Genomic DNA, 16,403 nt, shown 5'->3' with positions numbered 1-16,403 from the left:
ATCTCAGGTTATAATCTCATGGCTCATAGGTTCAAGCCCTACATCAGGCTCTGCGCTGACAGCTCGGAGCCGGGAGCCTGCTTCGGATTCTGTGTGTCTGCCTCCCGCCCCCACTCATGCTCTGTCCCTCTCTCTCTCTCTCTCTCTCAAAAATAAATATTAATTTTTTTTTAATTTTAAAAAAGAAAGAAATAAGTGGAGCTCATAAAGATAAAGCAGAAGAACTTTTGTCATTCTAGGTGACCACCTGGAGTTTGTGGTCCTTTTTAAAATGTGAAACAGTGAAATGGTGCGAGAACTGCAATGCGTAATATTTGGTAGGTGTAAATTCCAGTTTCAACATGAAAGATGTATACGAATGTGAATATATGTGTACAAATAAAAATATGAGGATATAATGCTTGAATGTTCTAAAAATATCAGTTTGGGTATAAAATGTTAGGGCAATCCAGTGCGGGTTTGTTCCCTGATGGACATCCCTAGGGCAGATAGGCATGGAGTTCCAAGTGACAAGTCACAAATGGCAGCCTGCATGATCACACTTGCTTCTTAACTCTCCCCTCTCCAGACCATTTCCCTTTCTTTCCTGCCTTGGGTTTGTATTCCTGGTCTGAGTCCTGATACCCCAGACGCGAGAATCTGCTCCTCCTTCCCCATCCCAAACCAAGAGATGCTCTCAGCCTTGGAGATGACTCATGGCTTAGCATACTGTTATAAGTGATGAAAGACTGAAAGCTCAAAATGATTTTGACCGTTTGGAATACCATAAAGGTGAAGACCCCACTTCAGGTTAAAAAATTCAATGTCATGAGGAAATTTGGGGGAATGTGGATAGGTTCACTGTCTTGGTCATGTTGATGGTTTCACAAGTATATGCACATGTCAGAGTCTACCAAATTAAAGATTTTGGATATGTATGTCAGTCATACTTCAAGCTATTTAAAAAAGGTAGCATCGGGGCGCCTGGGTGGTGCAGTCGGTTAAGCGTCCGACTTCAGCCAGGTCACGATCTCGCGGTCCGTGAGTTCGAGCCCCGCGTCAGGCTCTGGGCTGATGGCTCGGAGCCTGGAGCCTGTTTCCAATTCTGTGTCTCCCTCTCTCTCTGCCCCTCCCCCGTTCATGCTCTGTCTCTCTCTGTCCCAAAAATAAATTAAAAAAAAAAAAAAAGGTAGCATCATATGGACAAATGGAGGGAAGCTCTGATTTGGCTGTGTGCCTTTGAGAAAACCTGGGACGTACCAGTGACTAGATTTTTAATTTTATCTCAAATATCTGAGTTTTTTGCAGGAAAGCATTTATAGCACCACACCTGGATACCGTACTCTGTTCTTGGCCCTGTAATTATAAAACTCTGTGACCCAGTATCCACCCTTGAGTGGCCAGGAGACAGGATTTGGAGCCTCACTGGGATCCAAATTACTTGGGTTCTTCAGCAATTCAGTCTCTGCTGAAGAACTTCACATTTCTGCCAGAGAATGCCATCTTGACTTGAGGCAGATACGAGAAATTCATAGCTCCCTATTTCTAGGGGTTTGAAGATTCCACTAAATGGTCAGGGTCCTGCATGAGCCTATCTGCTCTGTTCTGCTGGAGCACTCATGACAAATGACCTTCTCAAGCAGGGAATACCCTCTGTGGTATAGCTACGATGGGCTGCAGATTCTGTGCAAATATAGCATATTCTAAATATGCTAGTGTAATTCTACTCTTCCTCTCCCATTGGAAAAGCTTAAGGGATTGCATGGGAGTGAGGAAGACATTAGTAGGGGGATAACTTTGAACCTGCTCTAAACTTATAACCACTAACCTTCCATGCCCATGAGTATTTCATGATTAGTAACAAGTTATAAGCAACATACCTCACAGCAGATGGGGACACAGCAGTGTGTTGAGTTGGCCACCCAGTGGCTGAAAACTGGACTCCAGGAAGCCCAGGACCTAGCTTACAGCAATAGCCTGAGCAGTGCCCTCAGTTTGGCTCTCTACCTCTCTCCATTTCTTGATGCCCTCCTGGGGCCACAGGGCCTGACCTTTGGTCTCCTTGAGCCCAGCGCCCTAGCATTGGTCACTGAATCTTGCTTGATTGCCCTGCTGCACCCACTTTCCTTTGGCTACAGGGACCCACTGTGGGCGCATCAGAGACTGGAATAGGACTGTTGAAGGAGCTGGGAGTGAGAGGGAGAATGAAAGGGAGTCACAGCAGCGGTCTTCAGATTCTTGCATCACTGACCTACCTAGGCCTGTTCCACTGGACAAGGATCCAGAGAGCCGAATTCGATGATAGGAGTATGTTTCTCAGGAAGGCAAATTCAGGCTGAACTCAAGGAGGAAATCTGCAACAATTAGGACTGGCCAACAATGGATTAACTGTTCTTGGAAACAGTGTACTCTATTTCACTATGGGAACTTAAAAAGTGCAAGGTCAAGGATGGACACAGGGATTTCTGTGTTTGTATGTTCTATTGAAGGTTCTTTCTTCAGGCCCCAGCCTTCTGTGATTCCAAAAGCTCCTGTTTTCCTATACTTTTGAGATGCCTCTTTAGACCGTAAACTCTAGTCTGAGTTCACATACCCATTTTTTCCCAGGGAGCTCAGCGTTTCTGCGCATACTGCTGAGCTTGTTTTCATCATTTTTCTGCTTCAGTGGCCAGGGTTTCTTTTCTCCACATTGCAGAGATATTGAGATATTGTGCATCACGCCAGATTTCACTCACTCTTGGTATTAGGTTTCCATCATACTAGCCTGTGCTGTTTTCTGCCTGAAAGACGGCTCTAACCTGGGAGACACGAAGCTCTCTCTTGGGAACACTGGGGGGTGGGAAATACGGGGTAAGGAACCTCATCTGCCTATTCATCTCTCCCTCTCCCACTGAGTGGGCAGGCATGACCTTCCATGTCACTTCCACTCTCTCTCTCTGAGTCAGGAGAATACAGCGGGTAACCTCCGTGACATCAGTAACCTTGTAATTGTTACTCTTGCAAAACACACGGAACTGTGACATACATCAGAATGCGCAGACCCCATTTTGCAAAAAATACATCATGTTTCACGTCCCATCATATTGTAGGTAGTTATGAGTTTTATTCTTCAAGGGAAAGGGGCATTGCCTTTCAAGAACAAGAGGGTCATGTCACACAGAGTGCTATGGTACCAGTGACCTGTGGCTTTTGGCGAGGGAACCATGAGGAATTTCCACCTAGTCCTTTGGCCTGGAAGACTTCCTGGGCTCCTCAAGTGTCTGTTCCAGTGTGTTCCAGGAACACCCCATGGGGCCGCTATCATAGCTTTCTCATGCAGGTTATGTATTCCCAGTGCCTACCGCATATGGGTCTAAATCTACACTTGCAGAATTAAATTGAAAGGCTTATATGCAGCGTGCAGTAGTTTCCCCACATTGGGGTCCAATGTCCAGTGCAGTCCCTGTTTGCTGTGCCACCCCCAATCACTTGTTTCTCCCTTCATTCCCAGCCTTGTTAACTTTGTGTGCCATACCTGCTTCAAGAGGCAGGAGAAGCTTCATCGCTGTGGACAGTGCAAGTTCGCCCACTATTGTGACCGCACCTGCCAGAAGGATGCTTGGCTGAACCACAAGAACGAGTGTTCGGCCATCAAGAGATATGGGAAGGTGCCCAATGAGAACATCAGGTCAGAGCTGGGCCCCGGGGCTAGTGTTTGTGATTCCCAAGTGTCAGGTGGGGAAGGCGTTAGTGACAAGCATTCCCAGGCCCAACGAAGCCAGGCTGAGTGCAGATCAGGGTAGAGCCTCAGAGAGACTGGATAGGGGCATCTCTGTGCACTCCCTTTAGGTGTGGGAGCCCATCTAGAACTGGGTGTCTGTGGCCATGGTTTTAGTCCACAACCCGTCTAGACTTGACTGCAGACCTGTTCTCAATGGCTCCCTAGTGTTTAACTTAAAAAAAAAATTTTTTTTTTGATCTGCCAATGTTTAAAAAAATTGGAAAATTCCACATTAAAAAAGTTAGGATTTCTGGTTTCTCTTGAAAGAAAAAAATCTGAAGATTTGGCAAAATGAGCTAGAGCTCAACAGCAGCTGAGCTATTTAATTCCAGCAGAATTAAACACACAAAAAAGCAGAGCTTTTTTTTTTAAAGGTTTTATTTAAATTCTAATTAGTTAATATACAGTGTAATATTATTTTCAGGTGTACAATGTAGTGATTCAACATTCCCATACATCACCTGGCACTCATCACAAGTGCGCCCCTTGATCCCATCACCTATTTCATGCACCCACCACTCTGGTAGCCATCACTTTGTTCTCTGTGGTTATATAGCAGCATATCTGCAATAGTCAAATTACAGAAACAGCTCAAGTGTCCATCGACTGATCGATGGACGAGGAAGATGTGGTATATATACACAATGGAATATTACTCAGCCCTCAAGAAGTGAAATCTTGCCATTTCCAATAAAATGGATGGAGCTAGAGAGGATTATGCTAAGTGGAATAAGTCAGATTTCACTCATGTGGAATTTAAGAAACAAAACAAATGAACAAAGGGAAAAAACAGACAGGTAAACCAAGATAAAATGCAGAGCTTTTCAAGTAACCATAGACCACTAGTCCCTTGGCTTGTGCACACAGCCCTCTGCACTCATTATACGCGAAAGACATTCACAACAGTTAGTGGCATCCCCAGGGCGGCTGCGGCCAGGAATCTCAGGGCCAACACCACAAGATAGGGCTGCAGGTCAGTGCTTGGGAGGTGGTGTTGGAGAGCAGAGGAGATGGGGAAGGTGAAGTTGGGACCATTTTCAGTGGGTAGGGTGGGAAGTTCAAGTACAGAATGGAATCATCATATCCTAGTAATTTTTAGGAAACTACAAAATGAAATGGCTCAGTCAGCCTCCCCATCCCCGTAGTTCCACCTGTTGAAATCCTGCTTCTTTAAAAACAATGTTCTTTTGCAATTTTATTTTATTTTCATGTTTTAAAAATTTCAGCTTTATTGAGGTACAATTGGCATATAAGATCATAAGATATTTAAGGTGTACATAATGATGATTTGATGTGTGTATACAATGTGAAAGGACACCTCCCATCTAGTTAATTAACATACCTATCACCTGACATATTTATCCTTTTTTTCCCCAAGTGAGAACCTTTATGTTCTACTCTCTCAGCAGATTATAATTATACAGTACAGTGTTGTCAACTGTAGTCACTATGTTTTACATTAGATCCTCAGACCTTATTTATCTCCTAGCTGAAAGTTTGTGCTTTAACTAGCCTCTCCCTGTTTCCCCCACTACCCAGACCCTGGAAACCACTTTCCTCTGTTTCTATGAGTTTGACTTTTTTCTTTTCTTTTTTAAGATGCCATACATAACTGATACCATGCAGTTTTTGTCTGTGTCTGGTTTGTTTCACTTAGCATAATGCCCTCAAAGTCCATCCATGCTGTCTTAAATGGAAGGATTTCCTCCTTTCTCATGACTGAATAGTATTCCATTTTATACATATATATATACTGTATATATATTATATACACATGTATATTATATATATTTATATTATATAATCATATATTTACATATTATATATACAGTATATATATGTGTATATATATATCTACACACACACACACACACACACACACACACACACCACATTTTCTTTATCCATTCATCCATTGATGGACACTTAGGGACCATTTCCCTAATATTTAGAGGCAACAGACACCCTACTGGAGCCTTATTTTCTCCAGTGCTGTCCTGAGCTCCATGTGGGGATACCTCAGTTCCCAGGCACCTGGGATTGCCAGCAGGGCATCTTTTCAGAAATAACTCTGTGACCCAAACGAGAGGAGAAACGGGCCTGTTATTTGCCAAGGAGGTCCCTCAGGGACAAGATCTGCCTTAGGCCCCCACCCCCTTGCAGGTGCTTGGCCAGCATGCATTCAATGAGTAGCCGAGAGTTGCCAAAATGCCCTCAGTCATAGGCTTCATCTAGTGGGCAAAGGCTACCAAATAGATAACCTTCACTGTCCTCAAGATGAACTTCACCCTTCTGTCTCACACTCCATACCCTGTGCTCTCCAGGGCTCCCTCCTATCCCACCTTGCCTCCCCTCCTCCTTCAGAGCCCTCTGCTTCATCCAGGCCAGCCCCCTCCCCTCCCTGCTTCCTGCATATGCCAAGCCTGTAGCTGCCTCCGAGCCTTTTCTTATACTGTTTCCCCACCCAGATTGTCTTTCCCACCTCTTTCTTTAATCACTAAGACTACAGATAAGTTCACACACATGTAGACATCTGTTACACCACTTTGTCTTCCAAATATTATGTCAGGGGATACGTATTATCATCTTTTACTGGCCCTTAGATAGGTCCAGGGAATTGCCCAAGGTCACATAGTAAGTGGAAATGGATTTGAACCCAGGTTGTTAGACTCCTTCTCTAGTGCTCATCTCAGTTAGCCATATTATCAGGAGAGACCCAGGATGCCATACCTCGGTGTCCCCAGATGCCTTTTTCATGGTCTCATAAACCCCACATGACCTGGCTCCTGCCCACCTCTCCATCTTTATTTGTTCTCCACTCCCTACTCACTATGCTCCACCCACCTTGGACTTCCTGCTGTTTCTCCATCATTCCAAGCCCATTCCTTCTTCAAGGTCTATGTACTCACTGCTCCTTCCCATCTGCACAGAGCCAGCTCCTAGTCATTCCATTTTCAGCTTGAGTATCATCCTCAGTATCACCTCCGCTAATCACCTTGGCATCCCTTCCCCCAGTCACCCTCTACTATGTTTTTATTCTACCCTAGTGTATTCTTTGCGTTGCACTTAATGCTAGTTTAAATTATTATTTTTTAAACTAAGGTCTCCCCACTATAAAAGGGATAGTGAGGGATGGGCATTGAGGAGAGCACCTGTTGGGATGAGCACTGGGTGTTGTATGGAAACCAATTTGACAGTAAATTTCATATTAAAAAAATTAATAAAAGAATAAAATAAAATAAAGGCTCCATGATAAAAAGAAATTCCATATATGTAGGTCAGCCCTGTGCCTGACATGCATTAGGCACTCAGTAAGTGTTTGTTGAATGAATGACTGTGCTGGGGCATCCCTAACCCTGCCCCTCTCCACAGGCTGGCGGCCCGCATCATGTGGCGGGTGGAGAGAGAGGGCACTGGGCTCACAGAGGGCTGCCTGGTGGCTGTGGATGACCTGCAGAACCACGTGGAGCACTTCGGGGAGGAGGAGCAAAAGGAGCTGCGGGTGGACGTGGACACTTTCTTACAGTACTGGCCGCCCCAGAGCCAGCAGTTCAGCATGCAGTACATCTCACACATCTTTGGCGTGGTATGATCCCCCATAAGGTGGCGGGGGTGGGAGGTGGCAGCTGGGATTGGTCAACCAAGAAGTATTCAGAGGCTACCAGGCTGGAGCGGGGGAGGGGAGGCCGAGAGAAGGACCAGAGGGGACAGAGGCCCAAAGTGAAGAACTTTCATCCCATTTCTGTTGTTCTGGCCTTGCTTGCCAGAAAGTCATTCCCACCCTATCAGAAGCAGGCATCCCACACACAAACTGTTGGTTATCCCTGCATGGTAGATTTAGATAGGAATTGACCTTCTTATTTATCTGTGCTTTCTACTTTCTCTGGTTTATACTGAGAGCAAAGACCCAATCACCATCCTTTGTTGCCCAAGTCACTCTGGAAATGAGATCCTTCCTTTTCCCAGGTATGGTAGGCAGGATAATGGAGAGCCTGGAGTCGTGTGTTATGGACATTAGGGAGACAAGAGGAAGGACTTTTGGAGAGAGCTGCCTTGGAGCAGCAAAACCAGAGCTCTTGTAGCCATAAGAGGCCAAAGCATGGGGGTAGGACCTTCATGGATCAGCAGGTTCAGGCCTTGGGTTCTGGGGGTAGATGTCTTCCAACTGGTGGGTCTTCCTTCTGTGGTGCTGATGAGTGGGCTAAGGGGGGAGGTTACTGTAATAACAACAATAGCATGATCATACTCTACATCTCCTGTCCTCACCATGTGCCAGAACTTCTGTGATAGAGCGCTCTAGAGAAACAGAACCAATAGCGCGTACGCGTGTGTGTGTGTGTGTGTGGAGAGAGAGGGAGAGAGGGAGGCAGGGAGGGAGGAAGAAGAGATTTATTTTAATAAATTGGCTCTTGTGATAGTGGAGACTTAGTAAATACAAAACTTGCTGGTAAGCTGGCAGGCAGGGGGCCTGAGAAGAGTTGCAGTTCAAGTCCACAGGCAGTCTGCTAGCAGAATCCTTTCTTGTTTGGGGGAGGTCAGTCTTTGTTCAGTTATAGACTTCAAAAAGGAAAAGAACCATATCATCTTGTCAATAGGTGCAGAAAAAGTATTTGACAAAATACAGCATCCTTTCTTAATAAAAACCCTCAAAGAAATTGGGATAGGAGTAACATACCTTAACCTCATAAAAGCCATATATGAAAAGCCCGCAACTAAAATCATCCTCAATGGGGAAAAACTGAGAGCTTTGCCCCTGAGATCAGACAGGGATGTCCACTCTCACCACTGTTGTTTAACATAGTGTTGGAAGTCCTAGCCTCAACAATCAGACAACAAAGTGAAATAAAAGGCATCCAGATTGGCAAAGAAGAAGTCAAACTTTCACTTTTTGCAGATGACATGATATTCTACATGGAAAACCTGAAAGACTCCACCAAAAACTGCTAGAATTGATGCATGAATTCAGCAAAGTTGCAGGATACAAAATCAATGTACAGAAATCGGTTACATTTCTATACATCAATAATGAAGCAACAGAAAGAGAAATCAAGAAATCGATCCCATTTACAATTGCACTGAGAACCATAAAATACCTAGGAGTAAACCTAACCAAAGATGTAAAAGATCTGTCTGCTGAAAACTATAGAAAACTTATGAAGGAAATTGAAGAAGATACTAAGAAATGGAAAAACATTCCGTGCTCATGGATTGGAAGAATAAATATTGTTAAAATGTCAATACTACCCAAAGCAGTCTACACATTCAATGCAATCCCAATCAAAATTGCACTGGCATTCTTCTCAAAGCTAGAACAAACAATCCTAAAATTTGTATGGAACCACAAAAGGCCCTGAATAGCCAAAGTAATGTTAAAAAAAAAAAACCAAACTCAAAGCATGGGGCATCACAATCCTGGACTTTAGCCTCTATTAGAAAGCTGTAATCATCAAGACAGTATGGTATTGGCATAAAAACAGATAATACAGACCAATGGGATAGAATAGAGAACCCAGAACTGGACCCAAATATATGGCCAACTAATCTTTGACAAAGCAGGAAAGAATATCCAATGGAAAAACGTCTCTTTAGCTAATGGCGCTGAGAGAACTGGACAGCAACATGCAGAAGAATGAAACTGGACCACTTTCTTACACCATTCACAAAAATAAACTCAAAATGGATGAAAGACCTAAAGGTGAGACAGGAAACCATCTCCTCCTAGAGGAGAAAACAAACAACAACTTCTTTGACCTCAGCCACAGCAACTTCTTCCTCGACACATCTCCAAAGGCAAGGGGAATAAAAGCAAAAATGAATGATTGGGAACTCATCAAGACAAAAACTTCTGCACAGTGAAGGAACCAATCAACAAAACTAAAAGGGAACCGACAGAATGGGAGAAGATATTTGCATATGACATATTGGATAAAGGGTTAGTATCCAAATTCTATAAAGAGCTTACTAAACTCAACACACGAAAAACAAATAATCCAGTGAAGAAATGGGCAGAAGACATGAATAGACGCTTTTCCAAAGAAGACATCCAGATGGCCAACAGACACATGAAAATATGCTCAACATCACTCATCATCAGGGAAATACTTCACACCAGTCAGAGTGGCTAAAATTAACAACTCAAGAAACAACAGGTGCTGGTGAGATTGTGGAGAAACGGGAACCCTCTTGCACTGTTGGTGGGAATGCAAACTGGTGCAGCCGCTCTGGAAAACAGTGTAGAGGTACCTCAAAAAATTAAAAATAGATCTACCCTATGACCCAGCAACAGCACTACTAGGAATTTATCCAAAGGATACAGGAGTGCTGTTTAATAGGGGCACATGCACCCCAATGTTTATAGCAGCACTTTCAACAATAGCCAAATCATGGAAAGAGCCCAAATGTCCATCAACTTATGAATGGATAAAGAAGATGTGGTTTTGGGGCACCTGGGTGGTTCAGTCGGTTAAGCGTCCAACTTTGGCTCAGGTCATGATCTCATGGTTCGTGAGTTCGAGCCCCATGTTGGGCTCTGGGCTGACAGCTCAGAGCCTGGAGCCTGCTTCAGATTCTGTGTCTCCCTCTGCCTGCCCCTCTGCTGCTTGCACTCTGTCTCTCACATTGTCTCAAAAATAAATAAACATTAAAAAATATTTTTTAAAAAGCTGTGGTTTATATATACAATGGAATACTACTTGGCAATGAGAAAGAATGAAATCTGGCCATTTGCAGCAATGTGGATGGAACTGGAGGGTATTATGCTAAGTGAAATAAGTCAGAGAAAGACAGATATCGTATGTTTTTACTCATATGTGGAACTTGAGAAACTTAATAGCAGACTATGGGGGAAGTGAAGGGGAAAAATAGTTTTAAACAGAGAGGGAGGTAAACCCATGAGAGACTCTTAAATACAGAAACAAACTGAGGATTGATGGGGCAGTTGGGGAGAGGGTAAAATGGGTGATGGGCACTGAGGAGGGCACTTGTTGGGATGAGCACTGGGTGTTGTATGTAAACGATGAATCATGGGAATCTACCCCCGAAACCAAGAGCACACTGTATACAATGTATGTTAGCTAACTTGACCATAAATTATATTTTTTAAAAATGTAAAAAAAAATACGGGCTTCAGCTGATGGCATGAGGCCCACCTATACATTATTATGCAGGCTAGTTTGCTTCACTCAGAGTCTACTGATTGATTGATTGATTGATTGATTGATTTTAACTTTTTAATGTTTATTTATTTTTGAGAGAGAGAGAAAGAGAGAGAGAGCTAGCAGGGGAGGGGCAGAGAGAGATGAGACACAGAATCCAAAGCAGGCTCCAGGCTCTGAACTGTCAACACAGAGTCTGATGTGGGGCTCGAACTCACGAGCTGTGAGATCATGACCTGAGACGAAGACGAAGTTGGACACTTAACTGACTGAGCCACCCAGGCACCCCTAGTCTACCAATTTAAATGTTATATACAGAATACTGTTTAACTAAATATCTGGGTACTACAGCCCAGATTAACCATAAAATTAACCATCATAGCTTTCCATATATTTATTTTATGCAATCTTTAAATACAAGCTGAAATCATTGCTTTTAGCACTCCAATTTTATAGAATAGGAAGCCTAGGCTTGGAGAGGCTATGTTATCTCCAAAGCCCACATAGTGATAATGGGCTGGTATCCAAGAAAGGACTAGAAGCAGTCTGGCAGGTGATTCTAGATTTTTTACTCTTAGCAGTTATGCTCTATAGCCTTGGGGTGAATGGGTGTCACAGACCGATCCTGGGTATCACTAAAGTGGTCCAGGGACTAGATTCACAGGACCACATAATCACCAAAGTGCAGAGCTGAAAGAACTCTTAGAGATCATCTAGTCCAACCTACAGATGGGAAAACTGAGGCTCAGGGAAGAAGGAAATTTGCCCGAGGTAACAGCTTGTTAGTGGTACTGACAGGCTTGACTTCATGTATTTGCTGAATGACTGACGAGATTGAATGGAGAAAGGGACATTCCTGCAATATCTATGACACATAGCCACGTGAGTGCATGCATGCATATGCATGAGCACAGTGTAGCACATGTTTACATACGTATTTATGCAGATAGCAGACGTTTGTGTGCAGTGGTTAATATATTCTAGGTTGTATTTATTCTTATGCATTTTTTTGGAAAAGGTATTTGGAATCTGTTTCTATAAAGAATAAGTGATTTTGGGGGAAAGGAAATCAATAGAGTGCCACATAACTAGTAACCAACTTGATTTGTCTTGCATTCAAAGATATATGTTAAGTGTTGCACTCAACAGATTTTAAAATTGTGAACAGGAGTAAAAAATATACATCCACCAGACCCAAAACAATCAAAAAGAGATGTCAATTTTATGAGCAGCTATAGGAGTTGAGGGTGGGTAGGCAAAGGAAGCAGGGGAGGCACACAGCCCTCTGTATCTACACACACACACACACACACACACACACACACACACACATGCGCATGTGCATGCACACACATACACAGAGTAAGGCAGAGCAGGTCATGGAGAAAAACCAAAATAGATACTGGGGAAAACTCATGTGAGACCCAGAAACAGGAAAAGAGGGAGACTTCTCAGAACCAACGTTTCCGTCTTTGGCCTTTTTAGAATGCAGCTACCAAAAGCTTCCAAGGTGGCTTTGTTTTTTGGCAAGTACAGTACTCTTCCAGGGTGCTCACCTTGAGGGTCCTTTGAAGTCACCTAGAGAACGAGAGATTAATTGTTTTGTTGCAGACTCTCTAAGCATCTCCAGGATTAGACTGAGTCTTCTATTTTCTTGAACTTTGAACAGACAAGATGGTGTTCTGTCCTTGGTCTATGTCTGTTAATTGACTCTTTTATCTTTTCCTCTGAGTAGATTAGCTGCAATGGCTTCACACTCAGTGACCAGAGAGGCCTGCAGGCAGTGGGTGTGGGCATCTTCCCCAACCTGGGCTTGGTGAACCATGACTGTTGGCCCAACTGCACCGTTATATTTAACAATGGCAAGTGAGTATGTCTTTAACTGGGGATGGTATCATGGGGATGTGGACCCTATTGTGTTTTCTCTACTTGACCTAAACCAAACTGTGGAACCTGAACTAGCATGGATTTTGACTGGGCAGCAAATAGAAATTTTGTTCTAGGGGCACTTGGCTGGCTCAATTGGATGAGCAAGCGACTCTTGATCTTGGGGTCATTAGTTCAAGCCCCACATTGGGTATAAAGATAACAAAAAAAATTTTTTTTTAAAAATAAAAAACATTTCATTCTAGAATAATTGTGGATAAGAGAAAGGTAATGAGAAAGCAAAGGATTCCACATGGGTAATAACTGAGTCTTTGCATGTTTCTTGAAGCTGCCTAGGTGTGTTAGGTAATTTATTTATTTTGAGAGGGAGAGAGAGAGAGAGAGAGAGAATCCCAAGTAGACTCCATGCTGTCAGCATGGATGTGGGGCTCTGTCCCACGAACCATGAAATCATGACCTGAGCTGAAATATAGAGTCAGATACTTAGCTGACTGAGCCATCCGGGCGCTCCAAACCTTTACTGTTTTAAAGCTCAAAGCCTGGGATTATCTATCAGGCAGTCATTGCAGAACAACATCAACTGAGAAGGTGCTTGGCAGAAGCATATATTAGTCAAGGTCCCAGCAGAAATCAGAAGGTACATTCAGTGTTTACCCAAAGATTATTTAATAACAGGAAAATTTACAGAAGTAGGGGTAAAGTTTAAGAAACTAACAAGGAATGGTGAGGTGTGCAGGGTCTAGCAATAGTATGAAATCCTTACCACCTCCAGACCTGGAGGGGCAGGTGGAGGAAATACTGTTCCTGCATCTGGTGAGAGCTGTAGCATGGGAGAGTTCCGTTTCTCCACTCCCCACCCAGTGGCTTGGCTGTACTGGTAGAGAAAACTGGCACTGCTGGAACCATGGCCAGGCAGAGAGGGAGCCAGGAGAATTAAATACCCCAGCCTCCCTCTCCTCCCATCTTCTGATCCCCTCCCACTGGCCAAACTCCAACCAGAAGCCAGAGAGCAAAGGACTCTGGTGATGAGGCTCCCAGAGGTCATCCCCCCTCACCCCCAACTCCCAAGGCACAGATCAGGGGACAGAAGGACAAAGAATGGATCTTGGGATGGGCATAAATGGAGAAGTCAGCAAACAGAATGAGAGCCTGGCTGTCCATGACTCAGGGCTGGGGGAATTTGGAGGACGAAGCCTAAGCAATATTACTTATTTTGCTCTTAGAGATGAGACAAGATTTTATGACAGGTGTAAGTCAACTCTGAGCCATCAACAATGAGCTGCTTTGCCCCCAAACTTCCTGGAAACCAGAGACAATGGTTTCTGGTTCTCAGTCAAGAATCAAGCCTAAACCCCAATATAGCAAGGACTCTGCTTTCCCTTTTCCTTCCTATTTCTGGAAACAAAGGCCTGCATGACACCAGGCTCTAAGCAAGTGAGAAAGTTACTCAAGACAGAGAAGTTTATTTGGGACCCAGATCATTTTTCCCCGGAATTTGCATTTCCCTTGCTAAGCCTTTTGGGGTCATTGACGTGGACCTCATAGAATACTCCTCAGAGGGGCTGTTGTCCCAGGTTAGCCTGCTTGGCTGAGGATCAAATTCAGCCATATATGGGGCTGGTCTTTTGGGACACCACTCCCCTAAGCAGTGTTGACCCAGGGCTCCCCTTGTCACTACATGTAACAGCTGTAGGAGCCCAGGAACCCTTTCTTCAGACCAAATCTGATGTCTGCTCTGGCTTCTTTGCATCCACTAATTTTGAGCAGCCATATTTACCTGGTTTCTTGGCTGTTGTGCAAAAGAAGGTGATTTTGCAGTCATAGTCTAGCTGCCTGCCATAGTGGAAAGAACCCAATTCTAACCCAATGGAATTTTACATACTACCTATGTGACCGAACCAACCTCCATTTGCAGTTCACACAGTCCCCAAGATAGACATCAAAGAGGCCACGATGCTTGTGAGTGAGATAACAGCACCCATACAGGGTTTAGCACCTATTATTAAATGCACTGTCTCATGGTAGTCCCATTACCAGGTTGCAGTTGAGGACGGTGAGCCCAGGAAAGGGAAATAACTTGTCCAGAGCTGAGGACCTTTGAACCCAGAACTTCTCATTCTAAATCCAGTGCACTTTCCACTATAGCAGTCTGCTTCTTGTCAAGTGAGCCCCCACTGGAAGGGGCTGGGATAAAGGTGGTGGTGATGGCCAAAGCTTTCATTGCATAAGCTGGAATGCTGTGCTCCCTTGCTAGCTGTACTGGACCAGCCGATGGTAATGACTTCCATTCGGGTGTCTGTTTTGTCTTTCAGTCATGAGGCAGTGAAATCCATGTTTCACACCCAGATGAGGTGGGTCAGTCCTTGCAAGCATCCCTGCCCCTCTGACCCATCTCCCTCACTTGCCTGGTTTGCTGGGGCCGCCCCCTCCCGAGACTCCGAAGCTGCTCTCTGGCTGTAATATCCTTCCACAGCCCAGAGTCTGATCTTTGCTGAATGCTATATTTTAAATGCATATATATTAATCGTTTTGTTCCTCACCCACCCACTCCCCACCGTGCCTTTGCTTCTTTTCTTTCCTGTCTTTCACTCCTTGCTTCTCTCACTACCCCAATCCCAAAGCATGCCAGTCCCTTCTAGTCCACATCACCTTAGCAAAACCCACGCTGTCCGTCGAAGTCCTGCTTATGTAAAATGAGGATACTGATATTACTGACGTACTAAAGGGACTGTGTTTATGTATAACCCCCAATTTCTCACCCAGACTGTCTTCTGAATATAGTACCCGTAGCTGCAATCTTTTTGATAAATATTTATTTACGCTGTTTGTTCAATGTTTCTGGCCAACTATGAATTAGTGGTTTAGGTAAGATTTTGCTTTGACTTTTCTTAGTGACAAATAAATGGCCCCAGGTGGATCTATTTCTCAGGCTGGGTTTGAAAGTACTTGAAATGCTCTTTAGATTAAGAACAAAACTCTGCATGGGAGTTTGGGCTCTGGGAAGGCAGGGGTAGGAGTGGTTGCTGCATTGGAGTATGTGTTGGTCTGCATTACATGTGACTTTGGATGATTCCCATCATCCCTTGGGCGTTTGGTCCCACATCTGTAGAGCAAAGGTCAAGATGAGCACATCTCTAGGGACCTTCCTAATTTTAAGTCTCTGGGGCTCTGCACTGCATTTCTAGTCTCTCCAAGAAATAAATACGTTAAATAAGTTGCCTGTGTGTGCCTCAGTTAGCTGAACTCCAGAATTGCAGGCATTAAAGATGGAAAAGGGAGAACGGACTGATGGTTGCTATTCATCCCCTGACCCCGAATCCCAAGTAAGGTGACATGGGGCATGCATATTTTCATATTTGAGGGACACTAAGTTCATTTGGTTTTGAAAATTCTCTACATAATTGAGATAATTTGAGATACTCTGAGACCTTGCGAGAACTGACTGAGCTGTGATAGGAAGAAAGGCTATTGGGAATCCTCACTCAGTTGGCATTGAATCACTGTTGAATGGGAATATGTCACAATGGAGCCGTGTGGGGTTGGTGGGGGCAGAATTACTTACCTTACCAGGACCAGATGCCAGAGATCCACACTCAACACTGGCCCAGGAGTTGTTCGCATGG

At 44.1% G+C, this 16,403-nt stretch overlaps 1 protein-coding gene across 3 annotated transcripts in view; it reads left to right on the top strand.

The window, feature by feature from the left end:
• SMYD1 (SET and MYND domain containing 1) overlaps positions 1-16,403 on the top strand; it is a 42,736-nt gene that overhangs the window by 11,858 nt on the left and 14,475 nt on the right. The window contains exons 1-5 of one of the 3 annotated variants that reach the window (XM_040496825.1): positions 3,028-3,068; positions 3,470-3,646; positions 7,112-7,325; positions 12,629-12,759; positions 15,093-15,131. In XM_040496825.1, the coding sequence (XP_040352759.1) occupies positions 3,043-3,068; positions 3,470-3,646; positions 7,112-7,325; positions 12,629-12,759; positions 15,093-15,131 (587 nt within the window). In that variant the 5' untranslated portion in view covers positions 3,028-3,042. Of the gene's footprint in view, positions 1-3,027; positions 3,069-3,469; positions 3,647-7,111; positions 7,326-12,628; positions 12,760-15,092; positions 15,132-16,403 lie in introns of those variants that run through there. The other 2 variants (XM_040496822.1, XM_040496823.1) reach the window with 2 other exon arrangements.

This window comes from Herpailurus yagouaroundi, unplaced genomic scaffold (assembly GCF_014898765.1).
Source record: "Herpailurus yagouaroundi ecotype Mexico unplaced genomic scaffold, PumYag 188, whole genome shotgun sequence".
NCBI classification, from domain to species: domain Eukaryota; kingdom Metazoa; phylum Chordata; class Mammalia; order Carnivora; family Felidae; genus Herpailurus; species Herpailurus yagouaroundi.
This window is presented reverse-complemented; position numbering and strand designations above follow the sequence as displayed.